Below are 20,177 nucleotides of genomic sequence, written 5' to 3'. Positions count from 1 at the left end.
TCCACTGACTCTTTTAGAATTGCACCAGAGCAAAAATGAGCTTAGTGAGTCCTTTTATAACTTCCTGTATATCTTTCTTAATATGAAATGTCACTAGGATATGAAGGAAAAAATCTCCCACAATATTTAAAATTTTGAAGATGTTTCTATTTCACAGGGTTTGAAACAGAGCCTGGTTTTGATTGTTTTCAAAATTTTTTCACTCAGCTCACCGTAGCAAAACATCTATAGAAAATGTCTGACGTGGGGAATAGTTGATGTGTCAGAAGATTTCCTTACATTCTCAGTCAGATTATTCCTGAAAAATGAGATTGGGTTCTTCTCGCTGTCTTCCTAACTGGCTACAAATATTTGACCATTATAGATTTTGCCAACCCTCTTAAAAACATTTTGGTTTGTTATGATGTCCACGTGCAAAAGTGAATCTCAAAACGTGACCGCATATCAGTTAAAGCGGTATTTTGTTTTTGTTCTGAATTTTTTGCCTTCTAATTTCATTAAGGCACCCTGGTTTTCATCCCATATGACAAAATGAAAACTGTACCTTCAAACTTTTTAAGCAGTTCAGTCAGGCTGGGTTTGTCTCTCTAATTTACATATCTAATAATAACCAAGCTTTCTCCTCCCATGTGGTAGCTTTTAGGAATCCAAGTAAAAATACTTAAGGATATGCTGTTTTTCTCAAATGCATTATGGTGTTGTAGGCTGTACAGCTACCTGCTGAAACAATGCGTGTAGTACTGGAACGTTGCTACAATGACTTGCGTCTTCTCAATGTGGGCAACAAAACACTGAAAGCTGAAGGTTTTTTCAGAAGTAATAAGGTAAGATCTCTTGTTTTTTAAAGCATTCTTTTCTAATATATTTAAAATGGTTACTTGAGTATTGTGAAAGTAAGAAATCTACATAAAACTACTGGCTGTTTCATTTACTTTATTTTTCTTTAGCTCAAGATCCCTCCCCCATTTAGGAGAAGCTCACAAATTTTGTACTTTTAAGAGTGTTAGGGTAAGAGAGTTATATGAAACCAGATAGAGAAGCCAAGGTTGAGCAGTCTGCAATCTGGCTGATCTCTGAAGTTCAACAGCATTAGTGCTATGATGTTATAATGAAGACCGCAGGGGTAATATATTGCTCATAGACTGGTAAAATTTGCGTCTCAACGCCCTGGATCATTATATTTGCTCCTGGCATCTGAGTTTGTTCCAAACTTAAACTCAAACAAAACACCTGTTCTTACAACCTGACAGCATTGTTCAGAGTTTGTGTAGTAAATATTTCCAACAGTGGCTTCATAATGCAGGTGATAACTTGAATAATTTTTGTACGTCCACATGTGTAGCTTTGTTCTGGCATCTACAGTTGCAGTGGTTTAACTGGTCCCAGTTGGCATTTTCCCATTAATTATCTTCTGATTTTGAGGCTTGTGCTCAAGTGTTTATTGGTATCAGGACATATTGATGCACTATGTATCTGGATCAGCAGGGGGTTGTGAGAACCTTGTATTGCACTGTAGTTGAGCAAAAGAACATTATTCATAGATTCCATGTGCTTTCAGCACAGCCGCCTCATCTGAGGAAAGCTGTGTTTTTTCATCAACCATGCATATATTTAAGGATTGCACTGTTTAAAGCAATGTCATACATGCACTTTCAAAGGTTCTTAACCTGAATACAATCACAAAACTACAATGGAAAATAAAAAAGGCAGTCTAGTGGTCAGTGATACTGGATTGCTTTTTTATTTTGATAGTAGATAGACTAGCACGGCTATCTCTCTGTTACTATTCAAAAATACAGTGGGTATATTAGTGCTAAACTTACCAATTGTTAGGTGGTGCAACTTCCCGTCCTTCTAGATGCAGGAGAGGTTCTGTTTTTTTTTTAAATTTGGCCTATTAGTGCTGGTAGGAGCCCTGTCCATCTGTTGGTTTGCAATTTACTTGTAGTCTGCTTAGTATAATAGCATGCATACATACATAATAGATATAAGATTAAATTGTTCAGCTCTAAAAATAGTTAATAATCTAGATATTGTTTATTAAGTCTCTTCTAAAACTGGAATTTAAAAATAGATTGTAGTAATTGTTGTTATCTTTCCCAGGTATTCTGAATACTGCTATATACTGTATGTTGCTGCTTATAGTATAAAGTAACAACTATGTAGTATAATTGTATGATGGTATGTTTAGGTATTTGTTGAAAGTTCAGAGTCTTTGGATCGTCAGATGGCATATACGGACTCCCATTTGTGGAAACTTTTGGATCGTCATGCAAACACAATCAGGCTGTATGTTACATTGCCAGAACAGTCTCCTGGGTCTCAGTTTAAAAGGATAGTAAATCAAAAAGCCAGTGGAGATTCAGGCAATTTGGATGAAGCCTGTGCAAGAGTAAAAGGATCTGTGGGGAATATGAGGTCTGTAGAGGCTATCCTGGAAGAAAGCACTGAAAAACTTAAAAGCTTGTCACTACAACAAGAGCAAGAGGTGGATAATGGAGACAGTAGCAAGAGCACAGAAGCAAGTGACTTTGAAAACATTGAATCACCTTTGAATGAGGTAGACCCTTTAGCATCAGCAGAAAACCGAGAACTTGAAAACCAAAATCAGATTTCTGATCCAGAAATCTTCCAGTTGGAGGAACGGTCAGATTCTGATGTGAATAATGACAGAAGCACAAGCTCGGTGGACAGTGATATTCTTAGTTCAAGTCACAGCAGTGACACTTTGTGCAATGTGGACAATGCCCCAATCCCCTTGGCTAATGGATTTGATTCTCATAGCATCACAAGTAGTAGGAGATCTAAAGCAAATGAAGGAAAAAAAGAAACCTGGGACACAGCAGAGGAGGATTCTGGAACTGACAGTGAATATGACGAAAGTGGCAAGAGTAGGGGAGAAGCACAATACATGTTCTTCAAAGCAGAGCCATATGCTGTGGATGAAGGTTCAGGAGAAGGACAGAAATGTAAGTATTCTGTTTTATTAAAAATGCCTTTAATCTATCTAGCTTTAACACGGAGAGCTATCTTACAGTACAAAAATTAAACCAGACCACTGAAGTATTCAATTTTAACATGTTTTTCAAAATGCTTAGCAATATCACAGCAGTATATTTTCATGTTCACTTGCTAAGCCAGGTTTAAGTGCTTTAGCTCTTTTTAAGAAAAAAGGAGAAGTTTCCCAGTGAGCAACAGAATGACAATCATCATACTTCATTTTCTTAGAAATAGCACCTTTTATGTATTTCTCCACTATTTGGAAGGTTTTGAAAACTTTATTCTTAGTTTATCTGTGCCTTAGTTTACTATCTGTAAAAAGAGGCTAGTGAAGTATTATCTAATGGGGTGCTTGAGTATAAGCATATGAAAGATTGTGAGGCACTTTGATATTATAGTGGTTGGGGGCCATAAAATACCTTGTATAGATACAATGTGAATGGGGTCGTGCTCTGTGACTAGCGTTCTTAGGCATTACAACCATAAAAGTAAGTATACGTTTGTGGCAACATGATTTAACAAATTAAATGGGCAAAATATGGTGTAACACGAATTTGGGTTTTTGTGAGGTCTGGCAATTAATGTGTGTTAAAGCCTGTGATTAACGCTGGGCAGAATTAGTGTCTTAAAAAAAGAACGCATTAATCACAGGCCTTAACGCGCATTAATTGGCAGCTGAGGCTGCCGGCGGGGCTCCTTGCCCCATCTAGCATTCAGCCATGGGGCTACTGAGGCCCCTCTGCCCTGGGCTGGGGTAACCACAGATGTGGGGCTGCTGGCTGGGCTGGGTGCCATAGCCTAGTTCCTCCTCACCCTACCCGTGTTCAGTGGGACTGGATTCCACACAGTGGGGCTCCCCAGCCTCAGCTGGCTACCTGTAGTGGGACTGCGCAGCCTGGCTCCCTGTCCTGGGGCTGTTCTAGGGGCCCCCCAGAGTAGCTGTCAGCAGGGCTCCCTGCCATGAGCAGGGCTCTGCTGTGCCAGGCACATCTGGAGCTCTCTGGTCCAGGTGCTCTCTAATCCAGCAACATCCATTGTGCTGCCGGAGGAGGGATGTTGCCAGATGAGTGTGCTGGATGAGGGAGATTCAACCTGTATAAGGAAATAGGGGCAAACATATTATTGATTGATCGCAATTTTTTTAATCATTTGACAGCCTGAGTTTGTTTTTTTGTTTTTTTGTTTTTTTTAGGGTTAATGGTACATGTTGATAAAAGAATTACACTGTCTGCCTTCAAGCAGCACTTGGAGCCGTTTGTTGGAGTTTCGTCCTCTCACTTCAAAGTCTTTCGAGTCTATGCCAGCAATCAAGAGTTCGAGAGTGTTCGGTTGAATGAGACACTTTCATCATTTTCTGATGATAATAAGGTTAGTCAAGTGAGCTTCTGAATTGTTAAAACTTATTATAGCACAAGCTCTGTGGACAGTGATATTCTTAGTTACAGTCACAGCAGTGACTCTGCATTGTGGACAATCAAATTCATCTGGCTGACTAGGCAACCTTTGTGTACTAAGTCCACACTAGATGAAATTCCTTACTCCATGGCATCCTTGCTATGTTAGTAGTGTTAACATGTTAGAAGAAAACTAACTTGATTTTTTTTTAATACTGGTTCTGATGATGATTCTTTGCAATTGATAGATAACTATTAGACTTGGAAGAGCCCTTAAGAAGGGGGAATACAGAGTCAAAGTGTACCAGCTCTTGATAAATGAGCCAGAGGTAAGTAATTTTATATTTGAAGATCTTCCAAAAGTAGCATATGAAGACACTGAAATGTGTGTTAGTCTTTAAATTAAAAAAAAAAAACAAAAAAAAACCTGCTTTAATTTTCACTTTTCAGTTAACGTACTCTTTTTCCTGAGAGCATACCTAACTAGGAAGTTTATACTCTGAACTCTCTGGTAAAGTGTTATGTTTTCCAGTAATGTAGTGCTGGAATATTTACTACCATTAGGTACTCAAAGCGGTACTTGTCAGATTCACTGAATATGGTGATATACCTTTGTTTGCACTAGACTGGTCTTGTTGTATTGCTATAAACAAAAATTACAGTTAACCTGTTGAGTATCCATTTGAGCCTTAAGGACAGTTAGGTGACTAAAACAATCTTTTGTCTCAACTTCCACGTAAAAACTGCATTGTTTTTACAAATGCCTGTTTCATTTTTACACCTGTAATAATACAATGCGTTTTTTTCCAATTACTAATGTGATGGGTAAGCAGGAAAGAAGACTACAGTAATCCCCCAGTATGCGCAATTTTGATTTGCACTTAATTTGTATTAATGTGAATTAAATGCAAATTGAAAGTGCTTCAGCTGGGGGAAGTATAGGAGAAGCCCTGTGGCAGTGTCTGTCTGCCCACTGGGCTCCCCTCAGCTGGGGGAGCTGGGTGGACAGACAGATGCATTAGTGCATCTTTTCCCCAGCTTCCCTCCATCTGGGGGAGCTGAGGAGAAGCTTTGCCTGGCTCCCACCCCCAACTTATGCAAAATTCCAGTTATGTGAGGGTGCACAGGAACGCAACCCTCACATAGCTTGGGGGACTATTGTACAGCTAATTGAATAAGGAATGACATAAAGTTGATCAATAGCTTAAATTCAATGCTTTTTTGATTGCAAAAAATATTTTTCCAAATAATTTTAATTAAATAAATCTTGTCATCACACTAGTGAGTCTTTGTTTTTAATGTGAAATTTATTGGCCCCACAGGTGTTTTTCTACTTAAGAAAACAGTTCAGACTTGGAAAACTATTTTTAATATCTATCGATCGATCGATCTATCTATCTATCTATATATGTTTTCAATGTCCATAAAATATATTTTCAGTTGTGGGGGTAAAAAAGCAAAATGCCACTGTCATATGTTTTGTAATGTATCTGAAGTTTTAATAGTATACTCAGTTTTTAACTCTTAACTACTGCACCTTTGTTTCACTTAAGGTTTTGGTTTATGAGTGAATTGAAAATAAGCTACCATGAACTATTAAAGTACTTTTTGAACCAATTTAATTCCCTCTGAAGCACCTGTCCTTGTTCACTCACAGGGTACTGGCTTAGGTGAACCTTGTTTCTGACCCAGTATGGCCATTCTTACCTAGTTTAGTATCTTGCCCACACAAAGTTCTTAGCTGTCACCTTCTGGGCGATGGAGATTGCACGAGACCATAGCACGAATGAGAGAGAGTGATTTGCTTACTGTTTTTTTGTAACGAAGAAATTCTAGAACTAATAAATTTGCATTTGTTGTGTTCGCAGCCATGCAAGTTTCTTTTAGATGCTGTTTTTGCTAAAGGAATGACTGTGCGTCATTCAAAAGAGGAGCTACTGCCTCAACTCAGGGAGCAATGTGGATTAGATCTTACTATTGACAGGTAAAGAATATACACTCAGGATGAAAACTGCTGGATTAAATATAACTAAAAGTGCCTTTGTTTCTGTACCTCAGAAGAAGCCAAGAGGACTGGTTGTAAATATTAGGAGGAAATGTTGTTTCTCCTTTAGGGGAGAACATAGTAATATAGTCAGTTTTAGAGGTTGTCTGAGGGGTGGTTGAAAAGTAATCAGATATTGTTTTGTCTGTCAAGCTGGCAGTATAAAAAAATAGTTTGTGATAAATTTCTAGCATACACCCCAGCCTGAAGGTGAAGGATTGAAGGGAGAGCTGCTTAAGTGGAAATGCCTTTGTTTTATCTTTTAGATCTGTTTGTACTCTGTCTTTTAGATCTGTGTGCACTTCTGTCACAGTTAATTAGTACCTGTCTCAAATCAGAAAGGGCAGAAAAGAGAAATAGGTCACAATAAAAAAGACTAGCCTCTGAGAATTCAAACGTTTCCATGCAGTGCGAGGAAATAACGCTGTTCTGGGACAATGCCTCTTTTGGTTTTCTGTACACTTTAATCCTTTGCTGCAGGGCTGGAAGAAATGTACAAGATGAGCCATATGAGTGACACCTGTGATCTAAGTGTCTCCTTTTCCAAAAAGGATAAAAAAGAAAAAAGTGTTCTAATTGTGTGTAAAGCTTGGGGCAATAATACCACAGTCTTTTTCCATTCGTTATGCAACCCTGCATTGGTCACATAGTCATAGTTCCATGTTCTTCTGAACATGTGTGCTTCTGCTAACAAGCACAGTCTTTCCTAGAGCTACCCTACTATAAGGCTGTTTTTGTTATTTCTCATTTTCAGGTCTAGCTATCAGAAGCCACAAGTGAAACCCAGCTACAAATGAGAGAGATTAGTTTTTCAGGATTGTCAGAAAATAGGAGTCTGTCATCTCAGAATTCTTTCATACTTCTGGTTTAATTTAGGCTCATGTACACACAAGAGTAGTAATAGAGTGTCATTGCGTTAAGAGACCTAAATAAAATACAAGGTGTGTGCTATGTATCTACATTAGCGTTCACATTTTATTTGATTATGCACTTTGTAAACTTGCTCCTATTTTCCCTTTTTAAAAATTTTGCAATTCATAGTACTGCACCAGTTATACAAGATGTTAAATTGCTGTTATACTATACCATAGATACATAAAGTTGACATGGGATAAGAGGGAAGATCCTTTCATTGACTGAGAACTGGTTAAAAGGCAGGAAACAGAGGGTAGGAATAAATGGTAAATTTTCACAATGGAGCGGGGTAACTAGTGCTGTTCCCCAAGGGTCAGTCCTAGGACCAATCCTATTCAACTTATTCATAAATGATATGGAGAAAGGGGTAAACTGTGAGGTGGCAAAGTTTGCAGATGACACTAAACTGCTTAAGATAAGACCAAAGCAGATATGAAAAACTTCAGAAGGGTCTCTCAAAAATGAGTGATTGGACAATAAAATGGCAAATAAAATTTAATGCAGATAAATGTAAAATAATGCACATTGGAAGAAAATAACCCCAATTATACATACAGTATGATGGGGGCTAATTTAGCTACAACTAATCAGGAAAGAGATCTTGGTGTCATTGTGGATAGCTCTCTGAAAACATCCACACAGTGTGCAGTGGCAGTCTAAAAAGCAAAAAGGATGTTAGGAATTGTTAAAAAAGAGAGAATAAGATGGAACATATCATACTGCCCTTGTATAGAACCATGGTACACCCACATCTTGAATACTGCATACAGTGGTGGTCACCTCATCTCAAAAAAGATATATTGGCATTAGAAGAGATTCAAAAAAGGGCAACAGAAATGATTAGGGGCTTGGAAGGGGTCCTATGTGAAGAGAGATTAAAGGAACTAGGACTTTTCAGTTTAGAAAAGAGGAGACTAAGTGGGGGATATGATAGAGGTATGTAAAATGAGTGGTGAGGAGAAAGTGAACAAGAAAAAATGATTTACTTGTTCTCATAATATCAGAACTAGAGGGCACCAAATGAAATTAATGGGTGTCAGGTTTAAAACAAATAAAAGGAAGTTCTTCACACAGTGCACAGTCAACCTGTGGAACTCCTTACCAGAGAAGGCTGTGAAGGCTAGGACTATAACAGGGTTTAAAAACGAGCTAGATAAATTCATGGAGGTTAGGTCCATTAACTGTTACCCAGAATGGGGAAGCAATGGCGTTCCTAGCTTCTGTTTGTCAGAAGCTGGAGGTGGATGACAGGAGAAAGATTGCTTGATAGTTACCTGTTTGGTTCACTCCCTCTGTTGGCAGGCAGGATACTGGACTGGATGGACCTTTGGTCTGACCCAGTATGGCTGTTCTTATGCTCTACATTGTAATTCTGCTGAGCACATCACGTCTGGTAGCTGTGGGGCATATATAAATGTAACTACAAAATTAACAGTTGTTCGAGGGTCCCCGTGGGTGCTCCACCTTAGGTGTGTCAGCACCACTGTGCCGACAGGCCAGATATTTTCATAGCAGTGTCCCTCAGGTGACTGCCCACGTGTGAAGAGCACAGGCTTGAGATAGCCACTGCTCATGTGTGGGCTGCCTGTCAGCTCAGTTCTCTTTTCCCCACCTCCCCCTCCCTCAGACCTGAAGAACAAACATACCATCAGTTGAGATTAGAAGAGGAGTCTTTAAACAGGCTCTAAATATCAGAGGGGTAGCCAAGTTAGTTTGTATCTTAAAAAACAAGAAGTCCTGTGGCACCTTATAATCTTGAGGCTGTGTGGTTCTCCTGAAGGGATCCTGAAAGGACATGGAATCGTCATCTGAGGTGGCAAGTTGTACTCATCACACTTTTGACCAGCTCTGCACTTTCTCTGATGCAATTCCTGACGACACAATCATGATGCAATTCCTGACAACAAGCGGAACAATACAAGGCACTTATGAGCAAAGGCAGTCTGATAGCAAGAACAGCCCTGCAATTGGCAGTAGGCCCAGGTCCAGGGTGCTTAGTCTCCACAGTAGTCATGAGGAGAGTGTTCTGGCTACAACTGTGCAGGTTCCCCAAAGAGGTTCAGGCCATGGTGCAAGACCTGCCCTTGGAGATGTCTTACCTCTTTGCTGAGAGTACTAATGAGGCTTTACACTCCATCAAAGAATCAAGGGAAACCTTATGTACACTGGACTTCCATTCGACCACCTCAGAGTGCTCACAAAACAGACAATCCAACTACAGATACAAGGCACTGGCCTTTAATAACATGCAGTTTGGTAATAGGCGACGCCAGAAGCAGCCTGGCAGGAGGCAGTCTTCAACCTGTTTTCCTCCAAGCCCCAACCCCATTCTCCTCCCCAACCCCTTTTCAGGGACCCCTCTCAGGAACGGCTGCTCGTTCAACTACGATACAACTTCTACTTCAGTTGGGAGTCAGAGAAGAGGTACCCACCAAGAACGGGAATGGGACTCTATTTAAGGTACTTCCTCACAGAAAAAATTCAGGGGGCTGTAGACCCATATTAGCCCTCAGTTACCTGAACTGGCACCATCTCGGTCCAAAATTCAAGATGGTAAAGCTAGCCACTGTTATCTCCGCTCTGCAAAGAGGGGACTGGCTGTCCATTCTTGACCTGCAAGATGCATACTTTCATATAGCTGTTCACCCCGCACACAGTAAGTTCCTCAGATTCAACATAGCGAATCAACATTACCAATACAGGGTGCTTCCCTTCTGTCTGTGTACAGCACTGAGGGTCTTTCAAAGGTGCTGACAGTGGTCACTGCATTCCTGAGAACAAATGGAGGAACCATCTTTCCCTGTCTAGACAATTGCTCGATAAGGGGCCAATCCCGGGCACAGAACGAGGAAGCAATGTCATTTACTTGGACTCTTTTCTCCAGCCTCGGCTTGTGTGTAAACCTTCAAAAGTGCACCTTTACACCAATCCCAAGACTCAGATTCATAGGGACATTCCTAGACTGCCAGATTACTACAGATTCTCTTCCACCACACAGGTTGAAGAGGATACCCAAGACCTTGTCACTGGTCTGCAGCTTTCACCAACCGTACCTGTGAGGCAATTCCTGTGTCTCATAGGTCACATGGTAGCAGCGATTTTGGTGGTACATGCACACTTACGAATGAGACCCATGCAGGCATGGCTCAGAGTGGTATTCAGGACCCACCTATACCTGCTGAACAAGTCACTGAGCGTCCCAGCCAAGGTCAGGAGCTCCCTCACCTGGTGGATGCAACCCGGCAATGTGTGTGTAGGAGTGCCTTTCCAAAGACCCCCTCCTGCACTCACGATAATGTTGGATGCCTCCCGCTTTGGATAGGGTGCTCATCTCGGGGACCAATTAGCCCAGGGTATGTGGGCCCCAAAAGAGCAACTGCAACACATCAGTCTCCTAGAGTTGAGAGCAGTTCGGTACGTGTGTGTGCAAGTCTCCACCCAGAGCTCCAGCACTGCAGTACGCATACTAACAGACAATACGACAGCCATGCATTGTATAAACAAACAGGGTGGGGTGCGCTTGAAAACAATTCTGCTAGGAAGCAATACTACTCAGAGTGGTGTGTCCCTCATCGGATCCACGTTGTCACGGCTCACATCCTAGGCAAGAATATCATATTGGCAGACAATCTCAGTCTCATTTTCTCAACAGACCATGAGTGGGAAATCACAAGTCCTCCATCCACCAAGCTTTCCACATGTGGGGCTTCCCATGAGAGACCTGTTTGCCACAGCTGCCAACATTCTGTGCCCCCTATGTTGCTCCAGGCACAGAATAGGCCATAATTTTCTAGGAAGTGTGTTCAACATCTCATAGAATGCACCTTTAATGTATGCATTCCCACAGATACCACTCATTCAGGGGGTGAGCGCCAAGATAAGACAGGATGCAGCTTGGGTCATCCTCCTAGCACCCAGATCTTGCAGACAAACGTGGTTCCCTGAACTACTTCTCTCCAGGCATAGTCCTAACTGCTTCCCTCCTGCTCCGATGCTCCTCACTCAACAGAACAGCTCGATTAACCACCCCGCCCCGTTGAACGTCTCCACCTGCATGCATGATACCTGGTTGGCTGATTGGACCTAGAGCTCCTGTGCCCCATGCAGGTTTGTAGGATCCTGGAAAACAGCAGAAAACCAACAACAAGAAAGACTCGTTCACAAAAGTGGCAGTGTTTTATATCATGGTACCAATCACAGTCATGAAATCCTGTGCAATCAGGGGTTCCACAAATATTCACTTGACACATCTGCAACAAATGAACCTATCAGTAAGCACCATCAGGGTCCACATAGCTGCCATATCAGCCTTCCACCTGCCAATTCAAGACTGTTCGGTCTTTACTCACCCTTCAGTCGAACAATTCCTGAGAGCCTTCAGAATATGTTTCCCCCGATTTAAGGACCCAACACCAGCATGGGATCTTAATTTAGTTGTCACATCTCATGGGAAAACCCTTTGAACCAGTGGACACCTGCTCCCTGCTACATCTCTCCATGAAGATAGTTTTCCTTGGGGCAAATAACATCATCACATAGGGTGCGAGAGATCAGCAGTCTCATGTCAGAGCCTCTCTACACAACCTTTTACAAAGACAAAGTGGTACTACGTACGCGTCTTGAGTTCCTGGAAGTGATCACCTCATTCTTCCCCAAACCAAATGCCAATGATGAGCACAGGTCCCTGCATACTCTGAACATTCAGTGAACACTGGCCTTTTACTTCAAAGAACACTAGATTTCTGTAAGACAGCTCGACTGTTCATCTCCATGGCTGACAGATCCCGTGGTATGTCCGTTTCCAAACAGTGACCCCCTAAGTGGATTTCTGGCTGCATAAGACTTGCTTATGTTAACGCGGATAAACAGCCTCCTGCTAATCTTCGGGCACATTCCATGCAAGCAATGACTGCATCTACCGCCACTCTCCAAGAGCGTATCAACAGAAGACATATGCAGAGTGGCAACGTGAGCCTCTACACATGCTTTTAAATGTCACTATGCCTACAATCCTATTCTGACAAGTTCAGCCACGCTATACTATTATTGGCTGACACGTAAAATGCGAAGGTCACACCTCTGAACCTTGGAACTGCTCTGTAGTCACCTAAGGTGGAGCACCCACGGGTACCCTCGAAGAAGAGGAGGTTACTCACCCTGTACAGTAACTGGAGTTCTTCGAGACGTTATCCCTGTGGATGCTCCACAAACCACCCACCTCCCCTCCGCTTCAGATTTCTATCGAGGCATCCAGATCAAAGAACAGAGGTGACAGGCTGCCCACGCATGAGCAGTAGCTGTCACAGGTGTCTGAAGCCTGTGCTCTGCACATGTGGGCAGCCAGCTGAGGGGCACTGCTATGAAAATCTTTGGCCCATGGGCACAGTGGTGCTGACACACCTAAGGTGGAGCCCCCACAGGGACATTCCTTTCCTAAGAATTCCAGTTGCTGCACGAGGCGAGTAACCTCTCTTTTTCCCCAACACCTGCTTGCTGGCTAAAAGCAGAATTAAATTCTACTTAGATCATCAGTCCTCTCAGAAATCTAATAGCTGAAGAGTGAAGCAACTCAGGTACACACACAGTGGTCGCTGAGTACATACTTGAAGTTAGCCTGTGCTGCTTTGACTTCATTTACCTTTTCAGTGTACTAACTCATTTAGAGCTAGCTTGGGTATGTTATAGTCATGACTGCCATGTAAACACATACTAAATGTCATGGATTTTGTGACATTTTTGTCCAGGGCTCAAAAACAATTATAATTGCATATATTGCCAGTGTTAAGTTGGTATCAAAAGCTTGACAAACAAAAGCTTAGTGTGTTTTTTTTTAAATGTTTATAGGTTTCGCCTACGGAAGAAAACATGGAAGAATCCAGGCACTGTATTTTTGGATTATCATGTCTATGAGGAGGATATTAATATTTCAAGCAACTGGGAGGTGTTTTTAGAAATACTTGACGGTAATACCAGTACATTATGAGAAAAAGAGCCTATAAATTTTTAGAGTCAAAGTGCACATCTACATTTTATCAAAATGAGTTCTATTAATAGACACACTTTTTTGTGCATCAGTACAGGAGAATTTGTCAGCTAATAGCAGCATGCTAAATAGTTTGTGTTTTTGGTTGAATGTTGGCTTATTGAATTATTTCAGTTTCACTATATTCTACACTCTACTTTCCTGAAGATAGTTTAACACAAAACAAAAAAACTTCAAGATTCTTTTTCAGTTTAGTGTATTTTCTAGATCTGAGGTCTCAGCTGTAAGCTTAATGCAGCCTTCTGAATTGCACATGAAAATTGACCAGCCTAGGTATAATGTCTCCTTGTTACATAACCATGATGGTTAAGACATATTTTAGTTGATTATTAAATATTTGCTTGCTCCAAGAAAACAAATGAGAATTTTACAGAGTGAGGAATGAGATGAGGAGATTCAGACTGGTTCTTTAATTGTTCAGACCAGTGATGCTAGTGTCATTAAAATGGAATACAGGGTGAACCTCTCTAGTCTGGCACCAGGACAGGTATCTGTAAATAAACTTTATGGAGTCACAGGAAACTTGGCCATACCCATAAGTGGTCATTTGGCTAACTGAAATCATTCTGGATTATGGATGTTGCCAGGCAAGAGTGTGCAGGATTAGAGAGGTTCAGCCTGTAATATAAATTGCAAGAGGGAGTGTGGGAGAATGGAAATTTAAAAACACACAAACAAACAAAAAAAAACCAAACCCTTGATCCAGTGCTTGCCTTTCTTGTAGTTCTTTTTGGAGCTTGATGATGAAACCAAATGTGTGTACAGTCTTCTGTCTTTCGTTTTGAAAAATACTAGGGAAGTTCTTAGTTTCATTGACAGCTTTTGGCTATGTCTACACTACAGCAATCTGACACAACTACTGTTGGAGGATATCTTCCAACAAAATTTCAGTCTACAGTTTGTGGCCACACACAAAAGACTGCAAGACTGCTCTCTTGACAGAGTGGCCAACCAGAAGCACAGTAGGCAGGGCTGCCTTCTGACCCAGATGTCCTGTCCGTCAACAGAGGGCCCCCTGGAGAGTCCACATGGCTTTTTTGTTGACCGATTCTGTTGAGAGAGGCCTTGTGCCTCATGGGGGAGAGGCAGAAGACTGTCGATGGAAGTTCCGCCTTCTGTCGACAGAATGCGTTTTTAGCGTGGACACTCCCTGGGTTGTGTTGACAAAATTCCTGTTTTGTTGACAAAACCTGCTAATTGTAGAGAGAGCCTTTGTGTCAGAGCTACAGATCCATGTAGCTGTAGTGATTATAATTGTTTTATCAGGTGTATAATTGTAGTTATGTATCAGATGCTGAGAATGCAGCAGTGCCTATACTTAAGGTAGCAGAATTGTTTCCATTCTAAGTTGTAACTTTCAGTTCATCATGATCTGTCCTTCAGCCCTCATACATTGCATCAGTCACAGCATATCTTCCCTTCTTCTCTTATCCTGACCATCCTTCTCCATGTATGGCCATGCCTTTTCATGATGAAATCTTCCAGTCTCTTTTTTGTAAGTCATCTAAGTTGTCATTTCATTTCCTGTGTGTACCACTCAGCAACAGCTGTAGCCCTTTGATTGTCAGGGAGCCTAGCTAACACCGGTCCATCACATTTTACTGCACCTGCTTTCACCATCAGTGTCCTGCACTCCACTCTATCTGATCACTTCACCAGGGATTTAGTCATGGATTGAGATCCCCAGAATTCTTCTGTTGCCCTCTCCATCAGTGTTCCCTGTAAGCTGTGCAGTTGTGTGGCCTCTCAAGAGAAATTCAGATGCCACTCAGCTAATTAGCAGAGTGCCCAGAGCTAACTTTTGTTTCTGTTGGTGGTGCACATTTGCACGTCATTAGTGCACACAAATTTATTCCACACAGGGATGGGGAAAAAAAACTGCAAGCGGTTGGAAAAGATTAGAGAGAACATTGTTCTCCGTGACAGACAGTTGTTTTTCTGTCTTCATCAGGACCCATGTTTTGTGACACACACAATTGCTGGTTGTCCTGTCAAGTTCCAGTGGTTGGTACATGTTATGTTGATTCCTCCCCCTGCCCCCACTTTGGAGGAGGACATTCTTGATCGAATTCAGTGTACATCAACCATCTTTCTTTCTTCATGGGAGTTCACCTTTCTGATCACAGCACGCGTTAATTTCTTGACCCAAATAGATGTATTAACGAGTGTGTGTTCTTACTTGACTCCTGTTTGGGCAGTGTTCCCCTGTAAGCTGAGCACTAAAGCTGATGTCCAGAGAGATTCAGATGCCGCCCAGCTGATTATCAGAGTAGCCACACCTCCGACAGCCAGCAGCATGTGTTTCTATTGGTGGTGCACATCCACACTTGCCTTGCTGCACATAACAAAATGTATTCTGGAAATGATGGTGAGAGGCTCTGAGTACACCCTTCTCTGCACCTTTCAGTTGCTTTTCTTTTTTTCTGCTCTTTACAAATTTCAGTCAAAAATAGTTTTCCATTTAGGAGCAATTTTTGATACATCGAGCTAAAACTCTGTAACCATTTTCAGCTGTAAGATGTAGAAGAGGAGAGCCACTGGTTAGCCATTCTGCAGTACTGACTTCTTGAACAGCTCTGGAATGTCAGTGGTAGAAACTTGAAATTTAGCAGATGGATTGATGGTTAAATGTGCCTTTTGGGAATCATGCAAAAGAGTTACAAAGCTTTTTAATGTGGGCTTTGCAAATGTTGGATTTTATAATGCAGCCTCTTTAATAGCGTGCCAGTACTGGTTCTCTATACAGTCAGTTTGGGAAGATGAGTAGGCCTTGCTGTGTTTTCTCTAGAATATGATTCCTTAGATATAATTACTTCAGAAATTATACCTATACCTGTAATTACCTTAGAAAAGAGTATGGGCTCCAAATCTTTCATATGATATAGAGGATTGCTCACAAGCAAGTTTCTATTTACAGCAAAACAAGGCATCATAGTAGATCATAAAATATCATTCCTCTTTGTGTGTGCTTTGATCAGTGGTGAAATACTTAATGTTTTTATTTATAGTGTTACAATTTGACTTGAAAAGAAATTCACATATCTCATAGCTATGATGTCTGCAAATTCATACAGACATTTACATCACATCTTTTTAAATATTCTTCACAACCATAAGACTTAGAGGCATAATTTAAATTTTTGTGACACAATATTACATATTCAGGAAAAGCATCAGTCTGTGAGCTGGCCCAGAATATTAATTGAATTGATTCAGTGGCTTCTGCTTTGCATACAGTGGAATTTCTTAAAATGAAAAAAAAAATTTTTTAAATGTGAACTTCATACAAAAAAGATTTTTATAATGAAGTACTTAGAAGCCAAGGTAACCACTTAGATGTTGGAGACAGAATGGGACAGGATTTGTGGGGGAAGCCAGAACACCTTGGTCTTTCACTGCAAAAGTTCTGTGGTCCAGCTTCTTGCACAGACTTTGTGCTTGACCACATTATCAGTTACTCTGTTCTCTGTTCAGCAGTAAAATGAGGATGATACTTTGAGCTCACTGGGACATTGATTGTTTCTGAGGCACCTCTGTATTCTATAGATCAGTGCCATAGCAAATCCTATACAAAGAAAATTAGTGAATGGTTTGGATGGTGTGCAGCATCCCTTCACTGCCCTGACTCCTCCCCTTCCTCTATCTAGCATTCCTTTACTCCCCTTGTATACTCTGCCAGCTGCCTTATATAAACCCTCTGCTCCAGGGGCATTCAGCTGCCAGCCATCAGGTCTGAATTTGCTCAGCTGGCTCTCGTTACCTTTTTAGGGTGGGCTGCTGTGGCAGGGCTCTGTCTCAGACTCTTCGGCTAGTAGTCAGTCACACATTGTAATATCCTGGTTTTAAATACTTAATTTTTCAACATTTGATAGTTTTGGCCTTCTTGTATGGCGTATGTTTTACAGCTGTAATACAGTCAGCACACTTGTGTTTGTGCATATAATATACAGATTGAACAAGAATCTGTAAAGATCTCAAGAACATTTCATCTCCTTTTGCAGGGGCAGAGAAGATGAAATTTATGTCACAACTTGCTGTACTTTCAAAACGATGGAGGCCATCAGAGATGAAGCTTGATCCTTTCCAGGAAGTAGTTCTGGAAAGCAGCAGTGTTGATGAATTAAAAGAACAGGTGAGTTGATTTTAATAATAAATATATATTTAAGCATAAGTTCACAGTAAATTAAGGTCAGCCAAATTAAAGCCACTTTCATGCCAAATAATAGCCTGAGAAAAGGATTTAATGCCATTTAATTGCAGTGATTTATTTAGTCTTGTTTATAAATGCCTAGTGAGATGTAAGTGGGAGAAGACTGTCTTGGATGTGGAGCTGAGATGCTAATAGTAGCTAAGACTGCAGAGAAACCCTTTTCTTCTTCAAGTGCTGTCCTCGGTGGGTGCTCCATGGTAAGTGTTGGGCTTGCCCAGCACCACAGCACAGAGACTTCTCCTGAGCAATATTCAGTGGGGCTGCACATGCATTAACCTAGCATGTGCCATTCACACCACTCGGGATAGCGCACACAGCCCTGCTCTCTCTTCAGTTCCTTCATTGCTGCCCTCAGCTGCAGATGGAGCAGGGCTCTCTCCTCTTTCCTTAGACATGTTGTTAGACGTTATATAGTGTAGGGTTATTGTTTCATAGTTTTTCTGTCTAGACAGTTCTTATTGTATAAGTTTAAAAAAAAAAAAAAAAAAAAGGGAAAATTCCCTCTTCTCATCAGTTGCATTTTCCTGCACGTAGTTTGCTGACAGGCCTTGGTTTAAAAAAGAAAAAGACATGAAACAGAAGAACAGAAGCAAAACAAACTAAAGTGGTTCAAGAAAAAACACAAAAATGCCTCTAATACTTGCCGTTTAAAAAAAAACAAAAAAAATATGAAGTACCGACCCCTACACCTGGCACTCTGAATGCATTCTCCGCCGGGAGAGGGGCACGTTGCTCAAGAATGCTCACTGTGAGAGCGTAACTGCCCAGGTGAGAAGAGTTAAGGAGCTGGGATTAAGCTCCTCTCTGACAAAGCCCCAGGGCTGCTGTCAGATTCGCTGTCCATACTGGTAACATCCCTTCTGTCAGGGATTCTACTTCTTCACTGGGGACAGAGGTAAAAGCTAAACTGTCCTTTTTATGCTCCTTGCTCAGATGAACACATGAGACACACTGGGTACTTCAAGCACAAAAAGCACAAGTCCGTGTCCACTTTAAAACTAAAAGCTGCACTTCAGGGATGGCGGTGCCCACGGCACCAGCCTGCTAGAAGCGAACCAGCACTGGCAGATGCGGGGGAAGGCTGCTACAGCAAGCTCCCAGCTGGCACCAGTTTAAAATAGATATGTCACTGGTGCCAGAGGAACCTGTGGTGCCACCCAGTCTTCTGGCACTGAGAGAGTAACTTCAAACCATGCTGCAGCAGCAGTAGCAGCAGATTGAGCTGCATATATCTATTTAAAAAAAAAGAGGGCTGGTGTGGCCAGTACCAGCCCTGGCAGACCGGGAAGAGGCTGCTGTGCAGTGTGCAATTGGCACTGGTTGAAATACTTAACTGTGCTGTAAGGACCTGTGGTGCTGCACTTTCTCCTGGCACCAAGAGAACAAACTCAAAACCTGCCGCAGCAGCAGATCTCCCTTCTGCACCATAGGAAACCGTGACTAAATAGATTTCCCTCAGGGAACATAACATTCAGTCCGTAACCAAATCATGCTGGGGCACTATGCTTCTTCCCCCAGTCCCCCCTGCCACTGCAGGGTTACCGTGAGGAGAGAGGAGGAGAAAGCTAGAGCTTTCTTGTCAGTTTCAGTGCCCTATACACATTCTGCTGATGTGACCAGTGTTTTTTTTAAAAAGATAATGCTCTAAATGCTGCATTTAAGAGGCTTTCTGCTAGAGTTACAAAAGGTATGGACCTGCAGCTGAGACTGCTCCCTTCTGATAAAGCTTTTAAACCATGCCAGACTCGCAGTTTAAAGCGATGGCATCCCTTGTGTCAGAGAATCTCCTACCTCTTCACTGGGGACTTAGGCAGTGTGCAAGCCTTTCCCATTCTGCTCTCTGCCCAGGGTGAACACAGGGGACAAACTGGGCACATTGGACACACAGAACCCAAACCCACCTCTAGCTTTGAACTCAGAGCTGTACTTCAGGTAGAGCGGCTTCAAACCCCGTGGAGCTGGCCATGCTGGAAGGGGCTATGAGGTCATCACCAGTGCCTGCAGACCAGCTGCTGTGCTGAATGCTTGATTGGCACCGACTGAAACACAGCCCTTTGCTAGTACCGGAGGAACATGCGGTGCCACGCTGTCTCCCAGCACCAAGGGAGAAACATCAAGCCCTGTTGCAACTTCAGGCCTCGCGAGCAGCACTGTGCAAAACCAGGACTAGAACTAACAGAGTTCCCACAGGGAACCATAGCCACTATCTTGAGCCTATATCAGACCTGCAATTAAGGCACTGAATATTCCTTCTGTCAGGGATTCCATTATCTCCTCACTAAGGACTAAAGCAAAGAGTAATCCTTTCAGCATGCACCCTGCCCAGACTGAGCACAACAGATGAACCAGGCACATTAAGCCTGCAAAGCTCAAGCCTGCCCCCAGCAGTAGTCTTAAAACCCTCACTTTATTGTAAAGTGGCCCCAACCCTACTCCCAATGGCAAATCAGGAAGGGTTGCACAACCATCACTGTCACTGGGATACCAACCTTTGGCTGCTGTGCTGAACATGCAAACAGCACTGGCTGAACCACAGCCATTACCTGTGCCGGAATAACTTGGGCACTCACG

The 20,177-nt window shown here is 42.0% G+C and overlaps 1 protein-coding gene across 4 annotated transcripts in view; it reads left to right on the top strand.

Annotated features, from left to right (window-relative positions):
- Positions 1-20,177, top strand: part of USP47 (ubiquitin specific peptidase 47) — a 129,043-nt gene that overhangs the window by 91,926 nt on the left and 16,940 nt on the right. For all 4 annotated transcript variants that reach the window (XM_074997377.1, XM_074997374.1, XM_074997375.1 and 1 more), the window contains 7 exons: positions 705-824; positions 2,192-2,969; positions 4,193-4,368; positions 4,643-4,723; positions 6,263-6,378; positions 13,198-13,316; positions 17,398-17,528. In XM_074997377.1, coding sequence (XP_074853478.1) covers positions 705-824; positions 2,192-2,969; positions 4,193-4,368; positions 4,643-4,723; positions 6,263-6,378; positions 13,198-13,316; positions 17,398-17,528 — 1,521 coding nt within the window. The remainder of the gene's footprint in view (positions 1-704; positions 825-2,191; positions 2,970-4,192; positions 4,369-4,642; positions 4,724-6,262; positions 6,379-13,197; positions 13,317-17,397; positions 17,529-20,177) is intronic.

The sequence above is a fragment of the Carettochelys insculpta genome, chromosome 6, assembly GCF_033958435.1.
Source record: "Carettochelys insculpta isolate YL-2023 chromosome 6, ASM3395843v1, whole genome shotgun sequence".
NCBI classification, from domain to species: Eukaryota; Metazoa; Chordata; order Testudines; family Carettochelyidae; genus Carettochelys; species Carettochelys insculpta.
This window is presented reverse-complemented; position numbering and strand designations above follow the sequence as displayed.